The 27,500-nt window shown below is 35.0% G+C and overlaps 2 protein-coding genes across 3 annotated transcripts in view; both read right to left on the bottom strand.

Moving 5' to 3' along the window:
- The window catches only part of wdr70 (WD repeat domain 70), a 105,696-nt gene extending 80,302 nt beyond the window's left edge, over positions 1–25,394 (bottom strand). Inside the window, exons 1-9 of one of the 2 annotated variants that reach the window (XM_081353588.1) lie at positions 25,309–25,394; positions 24,154–24,207; positions 23,969–24,052; positions 23,811–23,895; positions 20,792–20,987; positions 16,133–16,192; positions 14,304–14,437; positions 12,548–12,701; positions 7,589–7,665 (exon numbers count right to left, since the gene is read on the bottom strand). In XM_081353588.1, the coding sequence (XP_081209714.1) occupies positions 7,589–7,665; positions 12,548–12,701; positions 14,304–14,437; positions 16,133–16,192; positions 20,792–20,987; positions 23,811–23,895; positions 23,969–24,052; positions 24,154–24,207; positions 25,309–25,333 (869 nt within the window). In that variant the 5' untranslated portion in view covers positions 25,334–25,394. Of the gene's footprint in view, positions 1–7,588; positions 7,666–12,547; positions 12,702–14,303; positions 14,438–16,132; positions 16,193–20,791; positions 20,988–23,810; positions 23,896–23,968; positions 24,053–24,153; positions 24,208–25,300 lie in introns of both variants that reach the window. The other variant, XM_081353589.1, reaches the window with a different exon arrangement.
- Positions 25,395–26,412: 1,018 nt separating this feature from the next.
- Positions 26,413–27,500, bottom strand: part of cplane1 (ciliogenesis and planar polarity effector 1) — a 60,876-nt gene continuing 59,788 nt past the window's right edge. The window contains exon 53 of the mRNA XM_081353699.1: positions 26,413–26,837. Coding sequence (XP_081209825.1) covers positions 26,803–26,837 — 35 coding nt within the window. The 3' untranslated portion in view covers positions 26,413–26,802. The remainder of the gene's footprint in view (positions 26,838–27,500) is intronic.

Raw genomic sequence — 27,500 nt, 5'->3', positions numbered from 1 at the left:
ACAGTATACTAAAAGTTTGTCTCATTTTTTAAATAAATATAAAATGTTATATCATAAGTATTTATAGCTTATAAACATTTAATTACAAACAAATAAACAAGAGATTTTAATCAATAAAGATGTGAAATTTATAAATCATTAATAAATAAATCAATGAAATGCATAAATAAATTATAAATAAATCATTTCATAAAGATTTTAATCAATAAAGATGTGAAATGTATAAATAAATCATTAATAAATAAATCAATAAAATGTGTAAGTTAAATTATAAATAAATAAATTCATAAAGATTTCAATCAATAAAGATATGAAATTAAGAAATAAATATAATACATTTTACTTTAATATTTTTAGCAGTGGTGCTTTAAAGAGGATATATTTAGAAACATCATTAGCCTTTTTTTAGCCCCATAAAGTTTAATCTCTAAATTCAACGCCAATTTTAATAAATTCACCGTCGTCAACAATATATTTCAAGACAATAACTGTCAGATTTAAAAAAAAAAAAAAAAAAAATGGAACTAATGAGTGATGATGATGATGTCACTGGTGAGCAGTAAGGTCTTATCCAATCACAGAAGAGATGTGTTTTACACGCCTAAAACTCTGCATATCAGAGAGGTCTGGCCAAACCCCCCCGAGGTTCACTAACTCAGACAAGACCAGCCATTTAGCAAAGATCCCGAGCATATGGGATTGTTCCTAATCCTCCTCCAGGACAACAGCCGAAACAAACGAGTGCGCTTCTAAAAATACAGCTCTGCAAAACGAACATCTTAAAAACATTTACAAATAAAGTCCTTCTGTTTCTGGGTCTCTGGGCTTCTGCCACGGATAAGACAGAAATCGCCCACATTTCACCATCACCTCTTAAAACAAATATAAATTTTATGACTACTCGTACACACATCGCTGCCACAAATTCATACACACGTATTAAAACTGATGCATCCCGCCATTACAGCTCCTGCAGTGTTTATTCTGCACCAGAAACACAAATATTAGAGCAATAACATGATGGAGAATTCTGAATGTGAGTGAGCCGTCTCTGGAACAGGTGGCAGATCTCCAGAGCCTTCAGCGCGGAGCCAGAAACCTGCTCTTACTCCAGCGTGGCATGATGGGAATCTGCGGCATTCGGCCTCAAGCGCAGCGCTCCTCACGAGGATTTTCAGGCATTATGGGTAAAACAACAATGCAGTGGAGAGGTCACACAGAGGTCACCGCTATTCATCATCCGACAAGATGAGAATATCGTCCAATGAAACTTTTCATGCATTTCTTCTGTCTTCATTATATTTTGCATTGAGAAAATTACGCTTATGGAACATTTAAAATTTAAATTATGTATATTTTCATATTTATGCACGATTGTTCAAATGTTTGGGGTCAGTAAGACTTGTTGGACTTTTATTTAGCAAAGATCCATTAAAATGATTAAAAATTACAGTGAATACATTTAGAATGTTTCAAAAGATTAAAAAAAATGCTGATAATACATTGATAATAATCATAAATGTTTCTTGAGCATCAAATCATCATATTAGAGTGATTTCTGAAGGATCATGTGACACTGAAGACTGGAGTAATGATGCTGAAAATTCAGCTTTGATCACAGGAATAAATTGCATATTAAAATATATTAAAATAGAAAACAGCTGTTTTACATTGCAAAAATATTTCACAATTTTTACTGTATTTTTTTTATTGAATAAATGCAACTTTGGTGAGCATAATGGACTTATTTCAAAACATTAGAAATCTTGCAAACCCCAAACAGTTGAACGGTGGTGTATGTGATGGTGTTTAATGCACTTTTAATTTGAATAAAAAAATAATATTAATTTGTAACACTTTAGTTTGAGACCAATAGTTGCTTATTAGCTCGCATATTACAAGCATATTGGCTGTTTATTAGTACTTACAAAGCAAATATTAATGTCTTATTCTGCATGAAAACATTCTACAACCCTTAATCCACCCAATACCTAAACTTAACAACTACCTTACTAATAACTATTAATAAGCAGTAATTAGGAGTTTATTAAGGCAAAAGTCGTAGTTAGTAGTGAATGTGTTCCCCATACTAAAGTGTGACCGAAAACCTTAATACATTTTTTGCATTGCATTACAATAATTTAGAATAAATGTAAATTACAACAGTAAAACTGGATGCATTACAGTAATGAGAACTTGCTCTTATCCATCAGGATTTGCCGATGTTGATCAGTCAGGAAGGATATATTTAATTTATGCAAGTGACCTTTACTAACAGCCTGACCTTTACTAGTAAACTCAGTTTGTTGTAAAGCTGCGTGTGATTTCAGTTAATGAAAACTATAAGTCATTTATGTATGCAAATTTAATTACTTTACATTAGAAAAAGATTACTATTAAAATTAAATTTTATTTTATTTACATTTTTTTTACTTAAATATTTTTAGAAGTGCAGCTACAGAATGTTAAAAAATAGTTTTCATGTGTCTAAATTTTTTTAAATGTATATAAAATGTGATATTAAATATTATATTTATAGTTTATAAACATTTTATTATAAATAACATAAATAAAGATGAGAAATAAATAAAGCATTAAATAAATCAATAAAATACATCAAATAAATGATAAATAAAGATGCAATCTATAAAGATGTAAGATATCTTAATTTAAAAAATGCTTTATTTTTAGAAGTGCAGCTACAGTATACTAAAAGTTTGTCTAATTTTTTAAATACATAAAATGTTATATTATAATAAATAGCATTTATAGCTTAAAAAATGTAATTATAAATAAATAAACACGAGATTTCAATCAATAAAGATCATTAATAAATAAATCAATAAAATGCATAAATAAAATAAATTATAAATAAATAAATTCATAAAGATTTCAATCAATAAAGATGTGAAATGTACAAATATATAATTAATAAATAAATAAATAAAATGCATAAGTAAAATAAATTATAAATAAATAAATTCATAAAGATGAAAACTATAGTTCTGCTTTATGTTCCTTTGACGCATGATGTCTATTAAAGCTGATAAACGAGTGTTTTTTACTCTCAAATGACCAAATCAAATGACTTTACCAGCCGAATGTTGGAGCTTTTTGTGCAAAATAAGACACTACAGAAGGTCTGGCTTTCAATAGAGGCTCCAGGGTGGTCAGATGAGTAATAGCGCAGATCTTTAGCGGGTGATCTGCGCTATTATCAACACTCAAAGCTGCAGTGCTGTGAGCGATCAATGACCGTTCGGTCTCTACAAGAGAAGAGATCCATTCAGCTCAGACCAGACCCTGTTAGAGGAGCGGTTCGCCCAAAAATGAAAGTTCTGTCAGTAATTACTCTCCCTCATGTTGTTCCAACCCCGTAAGACTTTCGTTCATCTTCAGAACACAAATGAGAGCTGTCTCACTCCTCCATAGGCTTCTATGTAATTGAAACTTGCCGGCCCAGAAAGTTAGTAAAGACATCGTTAAAATAGTCCAAGTGACTACAGTGGCTCAACCTTAAGTTCATCAAGCGACGAGAATACTTTTTGTGCGCAAAAAAACAAACAAAAGTAACTTTATTCAACTCTTCATTTTCTTCTGTTTCTCTAAAGTGAGTTCACGTAGTGTAACAGCGCAGCGCTTCTGGGTTGTACGTCAGAACGGAGGCTCACTATTGGCTGACGCTGGTCATGTGTGTGATGCACGTTTATGATGGATATATGCACTTTTATGATGGATAGATGCACTTTTATCATGGATAGATGCACTTTTATGATGGATAGATGCACTTTTATGATGGATAGATGCACTTTTATCATGGATAGATGCACTTTTATGATGGATAGATGCACTTTTATGATGGATAGATGCACTTTTATCATGGATAGATGCACTTTTATCATGGATAGATGCACTTTTATCATGGATAGATGCACTTTTATGATGGATAGATGCACTTTTATGATGGATAGATGCACTTTTATCATGGATAGATGCACTTTTATGATGGATAGATGCACTTTTATCATGGATAGATGCACTTTTATGATGGATAGATGCACTTTTATGATGGATAGATGCACTTTTATGATGGATAGATGCACTTTTATGATGGATAGATGCACTTTTATGATGGATAGATGCACTTTTATGATGGATAGATGCACTTTTATCATGGATAGATGCACTTTTATGATGGATAGATGCACTTTTATGATGGATAGATGCGCTTTTATGATGGATAGATGCACTTATGATGGATAGATGCACTTTTATCATGGATAGATGCACTTTTATGATGGATAGATGCACTTTTATGATGGATAGATGCACTTTTATCATGGATAGATGCACTTTTATGATGGATAGATGCACTTTTATGATGGATAGATGCACTTTTATGATGGATAGATGAACATTTATGATGGATAGACGCACTTTTATGATGGATAGATGCACTTTTATGATGTATAGACGCACTTTTATGATGGATAGATGCACTTTTATGATGTATAGACGCACTTTTATGATGTACAGACACTTTTATCATGGATGGATGCACTTTTATGATGCACTTTTATGATGTATAGATGCGCTTTTATGATGGATAGATGCACTTTTATGATGTATAGACGCACTTTTATCATTGATTGATGCACTTTTATGATGTATAGACGCACTTTTATCATTGATAGATGCCCTTTTATGATGTATAGACGCACTTTTATCATTGATAGATACCCTTTTATGATGTATAGACGCACTTTTATCATTGATAGATGCCCTTTTATGATGTATAGACGCACTTTTATGATGGATAGATGCACTTTTATGATGTATAGACGCACTTTTATGATGGATAGATGCACTTTTATGATGTACAGACACTTTTATCATGGATGGATGCATTTTTATGATGCACTTTTATCATGGATAGATGCACTTTTATGATGTATAGACGCACTTTTATCATTGATTGATGCACTTTTATGATGTATAGACGCACTTTTATCATTGATAGATGCTCTTTTATGATGTATAGACGCACTTTTATGATGAATTGATGCACTTTTATGATGATTGATGCACTTTTATCATGGATAGATGCACTTTTATGATGGATAGATGCACTTTTATGGACTTCAAAACAAAAACTGCCATTCACTGTCATTATAAAGCTTGGAAGAGCCAGGACATTTTTTTAAATAACTCCTATTATATTCGTCTGAAAGAAGAATGTCATATACACCTAGGATGACTTGAGGGTGAGTGTAAATCATGGTCTAATTTTCATTTTTGGGTGAACTATCCCTTTAACCTCCACCCTGAGATTTGGAGCCGAGCGCCACACCAGCGGATCACAGGACACATGTGTTCCCGATACACATCTGCAGCTGTTCCTCAACCTAAACGCTTTCCTCCTCTGAAAGCGCCTGCGACATGCGCTGAAACGTGCCAAGGGAAGCCTTCCAGAATCTATATTACAACTGAATAAAACAGAGCCACATCTGTGCGTCCAGTGAACACGACTCAAACATTCACCGGCGACGCCCCTAAACACAGTAAAACCAGCGCGGTTTTATAGGGGAACACAACGAGGGCAGAATCTGACGCAGGGCAAAGGTTTACACACATGTAACATTTCACAGGCCTGTAGTTTCGAGCCTGTGAACACTGAAACATCTGAATGGAAAACACTGGTAGAAATGCATTCGGCTGAATGTATTTACTGCAGCGTCATCATGACAAAATTAATTCTACTCTACTTCAGATGTTAAACATTAAAATCTGATCAAAAAGTCTGATTCTTATTAATAAATTATTCTTATGGACAGATTCTTGAATTGGTCAAAAAGACAGAGAGAGCTACACTGAATCTCTGAATCTGAACCAGGACTCACTTACTGACTGGATAATTGAAGAAAAAAAAAAAAATACAAATTCTTCTAAACAAATGATTCTCTTGGAAAAAAATAAAAAAAATTTGGATGACTGTCTTAAATGCTATTTTAATTCGTGAAAAACATTCAAATGTGATCAAAAAGACTGATTCTTATGATTAAATTATTCTTGGATTCAAAAAGACAGAGAGAGCTTTTGTTTGAATCAGACTAACAAATGACTCACTGAATCTCTGAATCTGAACCAGGACTCACTTACTGACTGGATGACTGCCATATAATGCTATTTAATTCAAGTAAAACAATGAGATGTGATCAAACAGACTGATTCCTATAAACAATTGGCTCTTATGAACAGAATCTTGAATTGGTCAAAAAACAGTTTGACAAATGACTCACTGAATCAGACTCACTGGATGACTGCCATTAATGGAAAACATTAAAATGCTATTAAAAGGATTGATTTTTATAAACTTCTAAACTTCTAAAACTTCTAAAACTTCTAAACTTTTATAAATTTCTATGGTACAGAGATAATAGCTCTCTCTGTTCAAAAAAGTCTAGTTTATAAGAATCAATCCTTTTAATAGCATTTTAATGTTTTCCAATGACTTGAATCAGACTAACAAATGACTCACTGAATCTGTTAATCTGAACCAGGACTCACTTACTGACTGGATAATTGGATAAGAAAAAAGAAACAAATGACTCTTATAGAGTGATTCTTGAAAAGACCATTCTGACAAATGATTCCCTGAATCTGAATCAGACGCACTGAACAGATGACTGCCATAAACGTTGTTTAATTAAATAAAAACAAATTCTTATGAATAAATTATCCTTATGTACCAATTTTTTAATTAGTCAAAAAACAAATTGGTCTGACAAATGACTCGCTGAATCTGAATCAGACTCACTTACTGACTTGAATGACTGCCATAACGCTATTTAATTCGATAAAAATAATAATATGTGATCAAACAGACTGACTCTTATGAACAATTGGCTCTTATAAACAGATTCTTGTATTGGTAAAAAAAACAGTTTGACAAATGACTCACTGAATCTGAATCAGACTGGATGACTGCCATAAATGGAAAACATTAAAATGTGATTAAAAAGACAGAGTGCTATTGATTTAATCAAACTAACAAATGACTCACCAAATCTGAACCAGGACTCGCTTACTGACTGGATAAAATACTGATTCTTATGAACAAGTGATTCTTGTGGAGCGATTCTTGAAAAGACCAGTCTGAAAAAAGACTCACTGAATCGGAATCAGACGCACTTTCTTAATGACAGCCATAAATGTTGTTTTAATTAAAATAAAAGCAATAAAATGTGATTTGTTTAACATGCAGTTATGAGAATGGAATACATTTTATTATAAAATTTCTATGGTATAAACTTTAAAGCTGATTAAGGCAATCACGCAATTGTCTCCATGTTGTTCGGAAAGTTTCAGAGACTATCCCAGTGAAATGCCCCACAATCCCCTGGGATTGTGTGATAAAACTCAAGAACAAATGTTTTTTAGAAAGACCACGAATATCCTCAAGTATGCAAAATGACTGTGGCGGAAACAAACCTCAAAACACGAGAGAGGGCGACCAAGTTTCCTTCAAACGTTTCCTTCAAAGATATAAACATGCGAACAGTGTAATGAACTCGTTAGCTCAACTCACCCGTCATTGGAGCAGGTCAGAAACTCCTCTTTAATCTTGGGATGCCAGCAGCCGTCGTTCAGCATCGCTGTGTGACCCTGAACCACAGACATGTCAACATTATTTCAATCAAATTAATAAATAAACTAAAATCTGAATAAAAGTCATTGTGAACAAAAAATATATGTATTAAGATTTTTTTAATGTGATTTGATTTGATGCTCAAAAAACATTTATGATTATTATCAGTGTTGGAAACAGTTCATATTTTTGTGGAAACAGTGATACATTTTATTTTTCAGGATTTTTTAGGATTCTTTAATAAATAGAAAGTTCAAAAGAACAGCATTTTATTATTTTGATACACGTTTTTGATGAACGTTTCTTGAGCATCAAATCATCATATTAGAGTGATTTCTGAAGGATCATATGACACTGAAGACTGGAGTAATGATGCTGAAAATTCAGCTTTGATCACAGGAATAAATTACACTTTACTAGATATTCACATAGAAAACTACAATTTTAAATTGCAAAAATATTTCACTATTTTTACTGCATTTTTGATCAAATAAATGCAGCCTTGGTAAGCAGAAGAGACTATTAAATGCATAAAAAATCTTGAATTATTCCAAAACTTTGACCGTAGTCTAATTATTTTTATTATTTTTTTCTGGTCTGATTATAGATGATTAATCAGTTTCTTTTCTTTCATCCAAATTTAGCTTCTTTACTTTCTCCACCTCTGAAAACAAGCTTGTCTGAATATGTCGAAATAACATTAACAAACAACATTTTCACATCGAGTGGCGTTTGTTCAGATCACAAACACTAACTATGAGCTAGATTAATGCTGATGCTTGACTTCATAAAACACGACAATATCACAGCCTAATAATAAATAAAATAATGTTCTGTCCTGCATTATTTCCAACTGAATATTCATGTTGTGCATGTCGTTTCATGCTGACTTTAAAGGGTTAATTTGGACACAGGAAATGAAAATCCAGGAATTGAATCAAAACACAATTATAAAGTCGTTCTCAGAGAATAAATAAAGCTGTCAGTGATTGTCTCTGATGATGAGCACATGCGGCATTGGTTAAAGCGCATTATTAAAGCGTGCCATTCACCCGCTGCATCATAACAAATATGCTGTGAATATTTGATCTTCATTTGACCTTCATGTCGCCCAAAGACACACTGACCTCATCGGATAAAACTTAGCTCCCCCAAACACAAACTCAGAGCAGATATTTGGCTCCGTCGTCTATTGTTTAACACCAGACATTAGGGATGCACGATATATAGGCCACCGTATCGGTATCGGCCGATATACGTTCATTTTTAATGTTATCGTTATCGGCCCAATTAAAAAAAGTGTGCCTGATATATTAAAGCCGATTATACCATGGGCTGTTTAAATACTCGATTCTGATTGGCTGGAAGGTGTGCAGTAAAACCGTTTAATGCTCAGGTAGTTCCAGTCAGTTTGATTACAGTTCGAAATTAAGAATTAACAATAAATAAATGACATGATTAGTTCAAATAAAGATTGCCTTGTCACTGTCAGTGTTGCCTGTCATTCATAAATAATTGTAATAAATCCATTAAAGAATCATTAAGTTAGCTATATGCTTAAGCAACGAGGGGACTGTAGCTGCTAGACTTTAAAGAAGAGATCGACACACACAGGTAACGTTAACTCGCGCACGCATCTCTCTCTCTCTCTCTCTCTCTCTCTCTCTGTTCCTTCTCCTTCAGTTCTCTGTCTATCTCTTTTAATAATGAATTTAAATAAATGTGAATTCATTCAAATAAAAGCAATCCGATGGCTCTACTTTATTTAAAGCGGACGGAGTGCAAGAACTGACGAGCCTAAACTTAAGAAATAACCGTCATTTCTACACGTCTGTTAAAAAATTACACTGTAAACATCAGTTACAGCTTTAACTTATTTTTAACTTGGCAAATAACCAAGGTATAAGCGGGATAATCCACGGCTAGCCATGCATTAAAGAATTTTAATGCACTTCGTAGAGGCAACCACCCTCCGCTTCGCGTCGGGTGGTTCTTCGCCTCTACGTCGTGCATTAAAATCCTTTAATGCATGGCTAGCCGTGGATTATCCCTTACTAAATAATGTCTTCAGCTGAGACTCTTCAGATGCGCACTGATCAACATGATGATTTTGAATTGCTTGAAATATGATTGGAATCACTTCAGAAAAGGAAAATACAGTTCAGTGCAACACAAGTCATATCGGCTACATAAAATCATAATGAGAGCATCATAATTGTGTGTTTGGGACATGATGAGACTTTTGTTTTTGTAATCAGGCTCTCAAAAAAGATATTAAAATTTGGATTTAGATTTATCGGCCGATATATCGGTTATCTGCGTTCAAATATAAAGAATTATCGGTTATCGGTATCTTCCAAAATGTTCATATTTTAATGTTTCCCTACCAGAAATCCATTATAAAGATGCTTTACGACACACAAACCAACCGCATCATCTGTCAGTGGCTCTAAATATGAGACAAAAGATGGTTTGTTTTGGAGCTACTGATCAAAAACCTCAACGACTGATGGCTAATAACACCTTAAACTCACCAAACTCGCAGACACACTGTTATAATCATTATAATCACTGAAGCGGAAGATAATAGTCTTCAAAGACGACTGATGCTCAGGAGACAGAGAACACACTGATCACATCTGTTGTTAATGTCAACTGAAATTAAACGATTATAAAACTAAATATGAGAGAAAAAATAAAGTTAGAAATGGCAACTAACTGGAACTAAAATTACTAAATATTTACACACTAATTGATTTGCTGCTTAATTAATATTAGTCCTCAATTATTGATCATTATTATCAATGTTGAAAACAGTTCATATTTTTGTGGAAACTGTGATACATTTAATTTTTTTAGGATTCTTTGATGAATATAAAGTTCTAAAGAACAGCGTTTATCTGAAATACAATCTTTTGTAACATTATAAATGTCTTTACTGTCACTTTTGATCACTTTAATGCGTCCTTGATGAATAAAAGCGTTCATTTCTTTCTTTGAAACAAAATAATCCTTTATCGGTTTCCAGACAATTCTGAAGCAGCTCAACTGTTTTCAACACTGATAATCAGAAATGTTTCTTGATCATCAAATCATCATATCAGAGTGATTTCTGAAGGATCATGTGACACTGAAGACTGGAGTAATGATGCTGAACATTCAGCTTTGAGCACAGGAATAAATTACACTTTACATAGAAAACAGTTATTTTAAATTATAATAATATTTCACTATTTTTACTGTATTTTTGATCAAATAAATGCAGCCTTGGTGAGCAGAAAAGACTTTTAAATGCATTCAAAATCTTAATTATTCCAAAAAAAAGTATAATAATAACAAAAGCATTTATTAAAACTAAACTTAAATCAAAATGAAAACATAAAAAAAGTAATAATCATAATAGTTTACTAAAATATCACACTGTGTAGTGTGTAATATCAAGTGTGTTCACATGTGGAAGTAATAGCTACGATAATAAAACAAACTGAATTGAGGTATTTCTGTTATGGACGTCCAGTTGGCATCTTTAAACAGTAAAGCATGACTTTGACAATGATTGAAGAGAACAATATTTACGCTCGACGCTGAAATGCACTCGCTAGGGAACATAAAGTACCCGACGAGGAGAGAAAACCCAATAACAAACAAAGAGCGAGGAATCGGTCCCTCTCGCAGTGACTATAGCATGCCGACACACTCCATTAGTGACGCGACCGTCACTGAGCCGCTTTAAACACACACAAACTCACACAGTGTGTCTGAGGACCAGGTGCAACATTCAGCATCTCTGATATAGTTCATCTACACCTCATTACATCCCAGTCAACAAACAGAGTCCAGATGCAGCAAACAAACACACACACACACACACACACGAGAACTGGAGGACTGAACTGCAGGATCACTGACACTAGAAGAGTTTAAAAACACTGCAGTTCAAATTAAATAGAAATATCAGTTGAACTGCGAAAAACTGAAGCACTGAAATTACTTATACTATAAAACTAAAACCTAATTAAATCTAAAAAATCCTTTTTTTTCTTTAGTTAAATGGCAAAAGCGCGGCAAAAGCGCAACAAAATGACTAAAAAGTAAAAAAAAAATTTTTTGACATAAGTAAAAAATATATACATGATTCAAAATATTAATACAACTAAAATAACAGTTTATTCAATATAGTTTTTTGCATTTTCTGTTTTCATCTTATTTTTAGTTAAAGTTTTCACATTTTTATTTTGAATATGTTATTTTAGCACATCAAGTTAATCTAAATCAATATAAGAAATGTTCCTTTGGCATCGAGATTAAATAACATAAGTTTAAGGTTTTTGCTTTATATTTTTGTGGGCCACGTGACACACTACCATTCAAAAGTAATATTTTATTTTGAAAAAAAAAAAAAAAAATTATATATATTATATATATATATATATATATATATATATATATATATATATATATATATATATATATATAATAAAAATAATAATAAATACTTTTATTCAGCAAGGAAACATTAAACTTATCAAAAGTGACAGTAAAGTCATTTATAATGTTACAATTTTTATTTCAAATTAAGGCTGTTCTTTTGAACTTTGTTCCTTAAAAAATCATGAAAAATGCATCAGTTTTTTAGATTTATTAAGTTTTTTAATATTTTATTTATCATTATTTTTTTTACTTAATTTTTTTAATGGTTTTATATTAAGTTAACCCTGGATCTAGCACACACTGGACGCAGCCACACACCTGTTGAAACTGTGCAAATCATCCCAAAAGTGTCTCTAAGATGCATATTTTCATATTTCAGTTTTTCATTTGACCCTTCCAATTATCTCTGTTGTTTGTGCTTTCTACAATCAAATGTGTTTAAAGTGTCAGTAACGCATCAGTGGTTACCTTTGTGTTGGCCATGTCCACGATATACTGATCCCCTTTAATGCACTCCAGAACCTGGAACCCGTCGCGGTCCAGAACTTTGGCCTGAGAGTTTCCCGCCACAACCAGAATGACATCACCGGTGACACTGTACTGCAGTGATCTGATCTGATGACTGGAACCACACACACACACACACACACACACACACACAATTCATTATTTTAATTAATTAATTGTTGATTTAATTATTTTTAAATAAAATCTTTATTCTTTCAATAAATAAAAAAATCTAGAGCATGAAAAATATATTTTAATTTATTTTTAATTTTATTTTAACGTTATAATACCGATGATAACTATAACGATAACTATAAAGATTTAATTCTATAAGAATAGTGAAGTTCAGACCACACAACTATAACAATAACGACACAGAGGAACGATATCATTGGAATCACTTCCATGATGATTCTCCCAGTTGATGGACAGAAACATTGACAGCCAATCAGAATCCACCGTGCTTTAACGAGCTCGAGCATTTAAAGAGACAGACGACAAAACTTCAGCGCGCTTATTCCTGTGATCAACTCCAGTCATCAGTGTCACATGATCCTTCAGAAATCATTCTAAAATGATGATTTGATGCTCAAGAAACATTTATGATTATTATCAATGTTGAAAACAGTTATGTCATTTTTTCAGGATTCTTTGATGAATAGAAAGTTCAAAAGAACAGCATTTATCTGAAATACAAAGCTATTGTAACAAACACTACCGTTCAAAGTTTGGAGTCAGTAAGAATTCAAAAAAATTCTAGAAATAGAATAAATTAATACTTCTATTCATCAAGGATGAATTAAATTGATTAAAAGTGACAGTAAAGACGTTCATAATGTTACAAAAGATTCTAATTCAAATAAATGTCTTTAGAACTTCCTATTCATTGATAATAATAATAATAATAATAATAGTCATAAATGTTTCTTGAGCATCAAATCATCATATTAGAGTGATTTCTGAAGGATCATGTGACACTGAAGACTGGAGTAATGATGCTGAAAATCCAGCTTTGATCACAGGAATAAATTACATTTTACTGTATATTCACATAGAAAACAGATGCTTTAAACTGTCAAAATATTAAACTATATATATATATATATATATATATATATTATTTTATTTTTTTTTATTTTTTTTTTATCAAATAAATGCAGCCTTGTTGATCAGAAGAGACTTCTTTTAAAAACATTACAAATCTCACCGATCCCAAACTTTTGAACGGCATAATATACATATATATATATATACACACACACATATACACATATATATACACACTGAACTGGAGTCAATGAAAGAGCCGAGAAGCTTCGAGAACATTAGAGGTCCGGTTTCCCTCTCCGGGTCACTGGTTTATGGACTCCACATGTGTTTTGTCTGGCCATGTGTGTGTGTGTGTGTGTGTGTGTGTGTGTGTGTAGGGATGCCACCACAACTGGGTGGATGAACATGTTAATGTGGCGTGGCGTTTTACGAATCACACACACACGCAAGAGCGCTCGGGCTCAGCCAATTGGCTTCCAACATCTCGAGACAATTGGGTTCCACTTTTAGCGGGATTTCAAGGAAAAACAAAAAGACAAGAACAAAAATACACGGCATCTGTGTGCAATCAGCTGATTGGACTGGAGAACGAGGAGCTCATTCCTGACGGATGAGGTGTATCGAGGAGAGAGACAGGGATGACCGCGTGTCTGATGGACCGACTCACCACTCGCACGGCTGGAGCGATCGGAAGGCGTGCAGAGACGAGTCCATCCCGGCGAAATCCCAGAACTTCACGTCGTAGTCGAAGCTGCCGGTGATCAGACGAGCTCCCGACGGATCCAGAGCCAGAGCGGAGACCTGTGGGGTCAGGGTTCATCAGATACGGGATACGACATGCTCTTTTTGACATTTAAAACACTATTGATATTCAGTAATAAGAACAAACTGAGTTACAAATAGATTTTGAACTGAATTGAGTGACAAACAAAATTTGAACTGAATTGAGTTTCATTAGATGTTATTTTTGGGGGGTTTAAAAGACAATTAATAATCAGATGAGAACAAAACTGAGTTTCTATAGATGTTTGAACTGAATTGAGTGACAAACAAAACTTTAAATGTAAATTTTTTTGGCATGAAACGACAATTAATATTAATAATTTAGCAATATTTACCATTTAAACTGCACTGACACTTTCAGATGAGAACAAAACTGAGTTACAAATAGATTTTGAACTGAATTGAGAGACGAATAAAATTTGAACTGATTTGAGTTTCATTAGATGGTCTTATTTTTGACATGAAACATCAATTCATGTTTATTATTTACCAATTAAACTGCACTGACACTATCAGATGAGAACAAAATTGAGTTTCTATAGATGTTTGAACTGAATTGAGTGACGAATAAAATTTGAACTGAATTGAGTTTCATTAGATGGTCTTTTTTGGGGGTTTAAAAGACAATTAATAATCAGATGAGAACAAAACTGAGTTTCTATAGATGTTTGAACTGAATTGAGTGACAAACAAAACTTTAAATGTAAATTTTTTTGGCATGAAACGACAATTAATATTAATAATTTAGCAATATTTACCATTTAAACTGCACTGACACTTTCAGATGAGAACAAAACTGAGTTACAAATAGATTTTGAACTGAATTGAGAGACGAATAAAATTTGAACTGATTTGAGTTTCATTAGATGGTCTTATTTTTGACATGAAACATCAATTCATGTTTATTATTTACCAATTAAACTGCACTGACACTATCAGATGAGAACAAAATTGAGTTTCTATAGATGTTTGAACTGAATTGAGTGACGAATAAAATTTGAACTGAATTGAGTTTCATTAGATGGTCTTTTTTGGGGGTTTAAAAGACAATTAATGTTGAGTAATATTATCGATCTGACGGCACTCACACTATCAGATGAGAACAAAACTGAGTTTCTATAGATGCTTGAACTGAATTGACTTTCATTAGATGTTCTTTTTTTGGCATGAAACGACAATTAATATTAATAATTTAGCAATATTTACCATTTAAACTGCACTGACACTATCAGATGAGAACAAAATTGAGTTACGAATAGATGTTTGAACTGAATTGAGTGACGAACAAAATTTGAACTGAATTGAGTTTAATTAGATGTTCTTTTTTGGAGTTTAAAAGACAATTAATATTCAGTTATATGATCGATTCAAATGCAATGATAGTATCGGATGAGAACAAAATTTGTTAATTACAGCTGAATCGATGAATCGAGTGTTTCTGAACTGAATTAAACATTGGAAACTGAATAAAGACACTATTGTCTTCTGTAGAGCTGCTTTACAGCTGAAATTAGTTTCATAATTGATGAATTTTACACTTATTTTCCTGTTTATTTCTGTGAAGCTGCTTTGAAACGACCTGTATTCTATAAAGCACTATGTAAAATATGACTTTTGTGGATGAGTTTTAACTGAGTTTGAGTCAAATTATATAATCCTCACAAATCCCAACTATCAGGACACGAGCGTTCAGGAGCAAACGAGTGGACTTACGGATTTAGTGCCGTGCTGAAGCGTGATCTCATGAGTATCCGGGATCTTCTTCACTGGATTCTGTTACAGAGAGAGAGAGAGAGAAAGAGAGAGAGAGAGAGAGAGAGACCTTTAAAATCTGATTTATTTTACAATAAATTTTTCAAAACATAATCAAAAAAGAAAAATTATATAATCCAACACTTTAAAACATTATTCAAGCACCTTAAAAAAAAAAAAAAAAGAGAGAGAGAGAGAGAGAGAGACGAGAGAGAGAGAGAGGAGAGAGAGAGAGAGACAGAAGAGAGAGAGAGAGAGAGAGAGAGAGAGAGAGAGAGAGAGAGAGAGAGAGAGAGAGAGAGAGAGAGAGAGAGAGAGAGAGAGAGAGAGAGAGAGAGAGAGAGAGAGAGAGAGAGAGAGAGAGAGAGAATATGAGAATGAGAATGAGAATGAGAGAGAGAGAGAGAGAAAGAGAGAGAGAGACCTTCAGCAACTTTTGAAGCTCATGTTCATCTTTCTTTAGTGTGTAATGTTGCTGTTTCTATAGTTCTTCTCTATATCAGTGTCAGTGTTTCTGAACTCCCTGAAACGCCTCCATTGTAGTCTTGAGTTTATTCCGGGAACGAACACGTCACAATATTCCTCATTATAATAATTAATATGCAGAATAAAGGGGCGGGGCCTGGTTGAGTTAGTTAGTAGTATGTTAAACTGGAGGTTATGGTAAGGGGCAGGACATTTCCCAAACACACTCGAAGCGCTCGACCAATCACAACACACTGCTCCAGCCGGCCAATCAGAGCACAGTGTGCTTTTCAGAAGGAGGGGCCTCATAGAGACAGGAAGTAAACAGAGCGTTACTGACAGACTGGGAAGAGAGGAGCCACAACAATGGAGAATAAGAGGAAAATAATCAACATTCAAGCAGGAAAACCTGCTCTAGTAGAGCCCAAATATGTCCTCTTTAATTTAGGATAAGGTTCCCTTAATACGCTGCTAAAATATCATCCGGTGTTCAGCGCTCACAGCGGGATTGTTCTGCGAAATCAAACACACGCAGGTCTGTGTGATTTGTGGCGTTGGCTGATTAACGCTCGTACAAAACTCGCACGGCACACCTGGGCCTGATGGGATACATTTAGCGGAGTACAGAGACATCACCGGGGCGGCCCGACACCAGAACACATCTATCAAACCGGCCCACAGCGGCCCTCAAACACCACAGACCTGGGGAAGAGGAGGCCTGCACACTGTCAGAGAGAGAGCAAGACATTTACTATAGACCGAGAGAGAGAGAGAGACGAGAGACGAGAGACGAGAGACGAGAGAGAGAGAGAGAGAGAGAGAGAGAGAGAGAGACGAGAGACGAGAGACGAGAGACAGAGAGAGAGAGAGAGAGAGAGAGAGAGAGAGATTCTAAATCTCATGAAAACTAAGAGAGAACCCAAAGAAAATGAAGCCCATAGGCTTCACTTAATGTAAAATAGAATTTTATTTTATATTATAATTTAGTATGCAGTTATTTTTCTCATTAAATTACTAAAAAAATCACATATATTCTTATTTAAAGCATAACTTAAAGGCACTACAAGACATATTGCCATAATATTTTTTTTACAACAAAAGAATAAATAAATAATAAAATTTGTATATTTTATTAAATTATATACTATAATGATATATATATATATATATATATATATATATATATATATATATATATATATATATATATATTTATTTATTTATTTTTATTTTTTTATTTTTTTATGTATATTTTATTAGATATATTTTAATTATTTGTATTTTAATGCATATATTTTTTAAATAAATATTTTGCATTCAATTACAATTTGGGGATAAAATGTGTTTTTACCTAAAATATCATTTTATTTTATATTATATGTGATTTTACTATATTATATAGTAATATTTTTAATATTCTTTTCATTTTAAAGTGAAATATGACCTAGATGTATTCTTCAGAGAGGTTCCATGAGATTCATCCAAACTAAAGAGCAGAATGTCTCTGAAAAGCTCAATAGAGACATTTAAGGTCAAATGACAGGAGAAGAGAGTCTTTAGAGAAGAAAGCAAAAGACAAGCTTCACAGTCTTCAGTCGTCTATATTTCCAGGAATGATAATGGCAGTGTGGCCCTCTAGTGGCGCCACTGACACATTACAAAAACACTGCACTGTATGTCACTGAGATCATATATCTCATATATCTCATCATATATCACTCAACACAACAGTCATGACACATGCAGCATTGACACAGCAAGACAACACAGTCAAACGACAAGGACAGATGACAGGAGTAAGTTGAGTTGACAAAGACAAAAGTTGAGTCATGTGGGCAATCACATAGACATAGACAGTTAATAGACACATGGACATGGAAGAGGACACATAGCATAGACAGATAGCATGTCGACATAATTTTGGCACAAATGGAACCCCATAATCATTTGTCACTTGTCATGTATCACATCATGTGTCACTCGCCATGAATCACTCGTCATGTATCACTCGTCGTGTATCACATCATGTGTCGCTCGCCATGTGTCACTCGTCATGTGTCACTCGTCATGTGTCTCTCGTCATGTGTCTCTCGCCATGTATCTCATCTTGTATCACTCGTCATGTGTCACTCGTCATGTGTCACTCGTCATGTGTCACTCGCCATGTATCTCATCTTGTATCACTCGTCATGTGTCACTCGTCATGTGTCACTCGTCATGTGTCACTCGCCATGTATCTCATCTTGTATCACTCGTCATGTGTCACTCGTCATGTGTCGCTCGTCATGTGTCACTCGCCATGTGTCACTCGCCATGTGTCACTCGTCATGTGTCACTCATCATGTGTCACTCGTCATGTGTCACTCGTCATGTGTCACTCGTCATGTGTCACTCGTCATGTGTCACTCGCCATGTGTCACTCGCCATGTGTCACTCGCCATGTGTCACTCGCCATGTGTCACTCGCCATGTGTCACTCGCCATGTGTCACTCGCCATGTGTCACTCGTCATGTTTCACTCGTCATGTGTCACCCGTCATGTGTCACCCGTCATGTGTCACCCGTCATGTGTCACCCGTCATGTGTCACCCGTCATGTGTCACCCGTCATGTGTCGCTCGTCATGTGTCGCTCGTCATGTGTCACTCGCCATGTGTCACTCGTCATGTGTCGCTCGTCATGTGTCACTCGTCATGTGTCACTCGCCATGTGTCACTCGCCATGTGTCACTCGTCATGTGTCACTCGCCATGTGTCACTCGCCATGTGTCACTCGTCATGTGTCGCTCGTCATGTGTCGCTCGTCATGTGTCACTCGTCATGTGTCACTCGCCATGTGTCACCCGTCATGTGTCACTCGTCATGTGTCGCTCGTCATGTGTCGCTCGTCATGTGTCACTCGCCATGTGTCACTCGTCATGTGTCGCTCGTCATGTGTCACTCGTCATGTGTCACTCGCCATGTGTCACTCGCCATGTGTCACTCGTCATGTTTCACTCGTCATGTGTCGCTCGTCATGTGTCACTCGTCATGTGTCACTCGCCATGTGTCACTCGCCATGTGTCACTCGTCATGTTTCACTCGTCATGTGTCACCCGTCATGTGTCACCCGTCATGTGTCACCCGTCATGTGTCACCCGTCATGTGTCACCCGTCATGTGTCCCTCGTCATGTGTCCCTCGTCATGTGTCCCTCGTCATGTGTCGCTCGTCATGTGTCGCTCGTCATGTGTCGCTCGTCATGTGTCGCTCGTCATGTGTCGCTCGTCATGTGTCGCTCGTCATGTGTCGCTCGTCATGTGTCGCTCGTCATGTGTCGCTCGTCATGTGTCGCTCGTCATGTGTCGCTCGTCATGTGTCGCTCGTCATGTGTCGCTCGTCATGTGTCGCTCGTCATGTGTCGCTCGTCATGTGTCGCTCGTCATGTGTCGCTCGTCATGTGTCGCTCGTCATGTGTCGCTCGTCATGTGTCGCTCGTCATGTGTCGCTCGTCATGTGTCGCTCGCCATGTGTCGCTCGCCATGTGTCGCTCGCCATGTGTCGCTCGCCATGTGTCGCTCGCCATGTGTCGCTCGCCATGTGTCGCTCGTCATGTGTCGCTCGTCATGTGTCGCTCGTCATGTGTCGCTCGTCATGTGTCGCTCGTCATGTGCCGCTCGTCATGTGTCGCTCGCCATGTGTCGCTCGTCATGTCACTCGTCATGTGTCACTCGTCATGTGTCACTCGCCATGTGTCACTCGCCATGTGTCACTCGTCATGTGTCACTCGTCATGTGTCGCTCGTCATGTGTCGCTCGTCATGTGTCACTCGTCATGTGTCACTCGCCATGTGTCACTCGCCATGTGTCACTCGTCATGTGTCACTCGTCATGTGTCGCTCGTCATGTGTCGCTCGTCATGTGTCGCTCGTCATGTGTCGCTCGCCATGTGTCACTCGTCATGTGTCACTCGCCATGTGTCACTCGCCATGTGTCACTCATCATGTATCACTCGTCATGTCATGTGTCGCTCGTCATGTGTCTCGTCATTTTCTAAAATATAGCGAATAAACTGTGAGAAATGTTGAAGGTGTCTGAATAACTGTTTGGTTTGACTGTATATAATATAAATTAACCATTTAATATGTTCATGGGAGTAAAAAGATGAAAAATACACTTACATCATCGTCATCATCATCGTCATCATCATCATCATCGTCGCTGTCAGCGTTGCTGCGCTTGTATCCGGGCGGAAGTGGAGGTCCGACAACATCATCATCATCATCAGCATCATCATCATCATCATCATCTTCCTTCTGAGGAGGCAGCGATGGGCCGATGACATCAGAGTCACTGTCACTCTCAGCTTCCTGTTTCCTGTTCACACAAACACAGGAGAGACGATGTATATAATGTATAGATGCACTTTTATGATGGACAGATGCACTTTTATGATGGATAGATGCACTTTTATCATGGATAGATGCACTTTTATGATGGATAGATGCACTTTTATCATGGATAGATGCACTTTTATGATGGATAGAGATGCACTTTTATCATGGATAGATGCACTTTTATAATGTATAGATGCACTTTTATGATGGATAGATGCACTTTTATAATGGATAGATGCACTTTTATGATGGATAGATGCACTTTTATCATGGATAGATGCACTTTTATGATGGATAGAGATGCACTTTTATCATGGATAGATGCACTTTTATGATGGATAGATGCACTTTTATCATGGATAGATGCACTTTTATCATGGATAGATGCACTTTTATGATGGATAGATGCACTTTTATCATGGATAGATGCACTTTTATGATGGATAGATGCACTTTTATGATGGATAGATGCACTTTTATCATGGATAGATGCACTTTTATCATGGATAGATGCACTTTTATCATGGATAGATGCACTTTTATGATGGATAGATGCACTTTTATCATGGATAGATGCACTTTTATGATGGATAGATGCACTTTTATGATGGATAGATGCACTTTTATCATGGATAGATGCACTTTTATGATGGATAGATGCACTTTTATAATGGATAGATGCACTTTTATGATGGATAGATGCACTTTTATAATGTATAGATGCACTTTTATCATGGATAGATGCACTTTTATAATGGATAGATGCACTTTTATCATGGATAGATGCACTTTTATCATGGATAGATGCACTTTTATGATGGATAGAGATGCACTTTTATCATGGATAGATGCACTTTTATGATGGATAGATGCACTTTTATCATGGATAGATGCACTTTTATCATGGATAGATGCACTTTTATGATGGATAGATGCACTTTTATCATGGATAGATGCACTTTTATGATGGATAGATGCACTTTTATGATGGATAGATGCACTTTTATCATGGATAGATGCACTTTTATGATGGATAGACGCACTTTTTATGATGGATAGATGCACTTTTATCATGGATAGATGCACTTTTATGATGGATAGATGCACTTTTATGATGGATAGATGCACTTTTATGATGGATAGAGATGCACTTTTATCATGTATAGATGCACTTTTATGATGGATAGATGCACTTTTATAATGTATAGATGCACTTTTATGATGGATAGATGCACTTTTATCATGGATAGATGCACTTTTATCATGGATAGATGCACTTTTATGATAGATAGATGCACTTTTATGATGGATAGATGCACTTTTATGATGGATAGATGCACTTTTATGATGGATAGATGCACTTTTATGATGGATAGAGATGCACTTTTATCATGGATAGATGCACTTTTATAATGTATAGATGCACTTTTATGATGGATAGATGCACTTTTATGATGGATAGATGCACTTTTATCATGGATAGATGCACTTTTATCATGGATAGAGATGCACTTTTATCATGGATAGATGCACTTTTATAATGTATAGATGCACTTTTATGATGGATAGAGATGCACTTTTATCATGGATAGATGCACTTTTATCATGGATAGATGCACTTTTATGATGGATAGATGCACTTTTATCATGGATAGACGCACTTTTTATGATGGATAGATGCACTTTTATGATGGATAGATACACTTTTATGATGGATAGATGCACTTTTATGATGGATAGATGCACTTTTATCATGGATAGATTCACTTTTATCATGGATAGATGCACTTTTATCATGGATAGATGCACTTTTATCATGGATAGATGCACTTTTATGATGGATAGATGCACTTTTATCATGGATAGATGCACTTTTATGATGGATAGATGCACTTTTATCATGGATAGATGCACTTTTATCATGGATAGATGCACTTTTATCATGGATAGATGCACTTTTATCATGGATAGATGCACTTTTATGATGGATAGATGCACTTTTATCATGGATAGATGCACTTTTATCATGGATAGATGCACTTTTATCATGGATAGATGCACTTTTATGATGGATAGACGCACTTTTTATCATGGATAGATGCACTTTTATCATGGATAGACGCACTTTTTATGATGGATAGATGCACTTTTATCATGGATAGATGCACTTTTATCATGGATAGATGCACTTTTATGATGGATAGATGCACTTTTATCATGGATAGATGCACTTTTATGATGGATAGAGATGCACTTTTATCATGGATAGATGCACTTTTATGATGGATAGATGCACTTTTATGATGGATAGATACACTTTTATGATGGATAGATGCACTTTTATGATGGATAGATGCACTTTTATGATGGATAGATGCACTTTTATGATGGATAGATGCACTTTTATCATGGATAGATGCACTTTTATCATGGATAGATACACTTTTATGATGGATAGATGCACTTTTATCATGGATAGATGCACTTTTATCATGGATAGATGCACTTTTATCATGGATAGATGCACTTTTATCATGGATAGATACACTTTTATGATGGATAGATGCACTTTTATCATGGATAGATACACTTTTATGATGGATAGATGCACTTTTATCATGGATGGATGCACTTTTATGGACCAGAAACTGCCGGACATTTTTTAATATTACTCCGATTGTTTTCATCTGAAAGAAGAATGTCATATACACCTAGGATGATTTGAGTAAATAATGGGCTAATTTTTCATTTAAATTGAAATTTCAGCTGAACGCTGCTCGTCCTCATCGAATAGAGACGTTACCTGGACGTGGATGTGGACGGTTTCTGTTTGACGCTGACGGGACGAAAGCCGCTGCTCTCCTGAACCTCCTGTTTCTGACGCTCTTCTGTGACGTGGAAGAAGATCGAGGTTAAAATGGCATCTTTGACACAGAATCACAGGTAAATAACCGCACTGACCTAAAGCTCGCTGACTTCTCTCGATGGCCGTCCGCCTCGTCTGCTCAAACATGGCCTCCAGGTCAAAGGTTCGAGCTTTCTTTCCTGAGAGTCAAAGAAATATTACGAGTGATCATGTGACTCTGACAAAACACACACACACACACACACTCCTGCTTCTGTGACGTCTGAGCTAAAACACTCACCGAATCCAGCGAAGCCCATGACTGACGAGACGTCTGCATCGTTACTGGAGTCACCTGTCAATCACACAAAACAATACAATGCATTCATATCTAGAGGAATTCTTATTTTATTTTCAATGCTGAATAATTTATGGGTGGCGAAAATCTGTAAAATACAAATTAATAAAATTAAAAAAGACAAATAGTAATATTATCAAAAGGTAAAATTTGAGTTTCAATTTACAAAAAGTACTACAGTATGTATTTATTTATTTTAAACTATGAATAATGTATGGGTTTTAGGCAAAAGTTATTAAATAATATTAATAATAATCTATAGGGGAAATTATTGTGTCATTTTAGAATATCTATTTATTTATATTGTTGCAGAATTTCTATTATTACCTTTATAAAAAGTATATTTATTGATTTATTTTGAATGAATAATTTATGGCTAGCGGGTAAAAATGTATAAAATATTGACAAATATTAATCATAATCAAATAATCAGGGTATATTTGTTTATTTTGAATGATGAATATGTGTGGGGGGGGGAGGCAAAAATTTATAAAATAAAAAATGATTAATAATAATCTAAAGAGGGAAATTAGAGTTTCATTTTGGAATTTATATTACTATTATTACTTTTCTATTAAAAATATAAAGTTTGTGTATGTATTTATTTACAGAGATGAATAATTTATGGGTGATAGGCAAAAATTAACAACATAAAACTTATTAAATAATAATAATAATCTAAAGTGAAAATAAGAGAATAATTTATACCTTTACAAAAGAAATACAAACTATATGCCAATTATAATAGCGAATTATTATAGCATTATATCCAGGGCACTTTAACGAATACCATAGTGCTACCATGGTACAAGCCCAACCAACATGGTATTGCAAACATATTCACTCATACGGCAGTCAATGAGTGACAGAGACGAAGGAGAAAAGCTCCTATATTTGAATTAGCGCTATTATTAAATAATCTTCAGAATCACATGTGCCTGAGGAGCCTCAGATCATCATAACTGCTGCTCTGACAGTGTTTGACTTCATTAAACCATCACAGCTTTCAGCAAAACACTGTCCTGCAGTTTAAACACATTCATCTCACTCACAAGAGAGAAACACTTCATAAAACACGAATAAAACTCACAAACTTACCAGGATCACTGCTCTGGTCAGCCATGACAATAATATCGGGCACTTCCGGGACGCTGGAAGTCAAAATAAAAGTCTTTTCTGAATAAAAGTCCTCGGTTACTTTAGAGAAATGTTTGTCTTGAAGCTTTTCCTGAGTATTTGTTCATACGGAATACAAATATTTAATAATTTGACTAGAAAGAAAACAAAGATAAATAATTTGACCATAAATAAATATTTTCCCTTGTATTTTCCCGTTTTTTTTAACTTTTATTATGTACCTTATATTTTTTATACAAAATCCATTATTATTTATGAAGCTGATAATATAAATACACGATTGTATTCCAACTAATCTGAAGACGAAATTCTTTCATTATCTGGTAATATGTTAACACTACTTTCGATCTTAATAATGTATTAGTAAATGTTGAGATTAACAATAAGTAAGTCATGTTCATTGTTAGTTCGTTAACTTATGCTAACAAACAGAACCTTATCGTAAAGTGTTGCCGCTATTAATTAATAGCAAAAAATTATATTTCTTCATAGAAATTGTGCTTCTATCAGTCTGATGACAATATTTCAGCTCAGGTCTCCTTTTTGATGACATGGATGTGATTAATATTGAGAGATATGAGATCTTCCGTTTAACAGTATTTTATTAAAGGATTGTCAAATAAACAAATCTTAGAAATGCAATAAGGCAAATTTAACCGTAAATGGCACTGTAACACTTTTCAGAAAGGTCCCATTCATTAGCATTACTCAATGCATTAGTTATCACAAACTAACAATGAGCAATATACAGCATTTATTAATCTTTAGTTCATAAAAATACAATTAGCTGGGGAGTTTGGGTCGTGTCTACTTTTGATTTAAAAATGTATTAGTAAATGTTGAAATAAACATGAACTAAGATTAATAAATGTTGTAGTAGTATTAGTTTGTTAACTAATAATGTTGACAAATGAAACCTGTACAGCTTTACCAGTTCCACATCAGAAGCTACACATGTTAAGTGTGAGCCGTCTGAAGGCTGGTGTTGTCTGCGGAGAGCTCTGTTCTGTCCGGCATCCAGTAATAATGACTCCATCATGTGGAAGAAGACCAACAACACACCTGTGAGAGACTCGTGTTTATTCCGCACAAATCTGTGCCGACAACTCACTCAAACAGTCAAGACACAAATGATACACATACACAAATAGCACAATCATTCACAGTCAACAGCTGCGCAACATCTGGAGTGAGAACATCTCTTCAGTTCTGCTCCTCCTCGTCCTCGGCCACAATCCTCTCGATGGCGGCCCAGTCCAGCTTGCTCAGAACACTTCCGGTGCTCTGAGAGAAAGAGTCCAGATCCAGATCTCGCAGATGATCCACGCTTGTGAACGACTCTTCGCCCTGGAGACACAAACATCACATGATCTCGAAGAACACAGCGCTAGAGTAATGCTTCCAGCACTGTATACTTGCCTTAACCAGCTGCTGCCTGATGTTTTTACAATTATTTCAATTAAATTTAACATTATTTATAACCCTTCTTACTTGTTTTTTCCTTCCCCATAAACATCTGAAGCTGATAGCGTCACAGTTGTTAAACCAAGCTCAAGTCCTGGCTACGTTCAGAACAAATCTGCAACCAGTAATGACTGTGATGTCAATTCTGTGTGTTTTATTTACTGATTTTGTTAATCTTACATTCCTGGACATATGTATTGTGATGTTTTATGTGGTCTATATGTAATATTGTATGTCATTTTATTAGTTCACCTGCCCAGGGACAGCAGATGTAGATTAGCTGTTAGCTAACTCTGGTGCAATTACTCTTAACTGTGCACTGTCCCTGTCAAAATAAACAGTAAAGTAAAGTAAAGTAAAGTAAAGTAAAGTAAAGTAAAGTAAAGTAAAGTAAAGTAAAGTAAAGTAAAGTAAAGTAAAGTAAAGTAAAGTAACCCTCTCGCATTCATTTCATTATTAATATTATTTTGGTAACACTTTACAATAAGGTTCATTAGTTAACATGAACTGATAATGAACTGCAATTATACAGCATTTATTAATCTTTGTTAATGTTAATTTCAACATTTACTAATACTTTATTAAAATCTTGTTAACATTAGTTAATGCACTGTGAACTAACATGAACAAACAATGAACAGCTGTATTTTATTAACTAACATTAACAAAGATTAAGAAATACTGTAACA

This window comes from Scardinius erythrophthalmus (genome assembly GCF_964197995.2).
Source record: "Scardinius erythrophthalmus genome assembly, chromosome: 23".
Classification (NCBI taxonomy): domain Eukaryota; kingdom Metazoa; phylum Chordata; class Actinopteri; order Cypriniformes; family Leuciscidae; genus Scardinius; species Scardinius erythrophthalmus.
The sequence above is the reverse complement of the archived record's forward strand: the minus strand, read 5'-3'. Positions and strand labels throughout refer to the sequence as shown.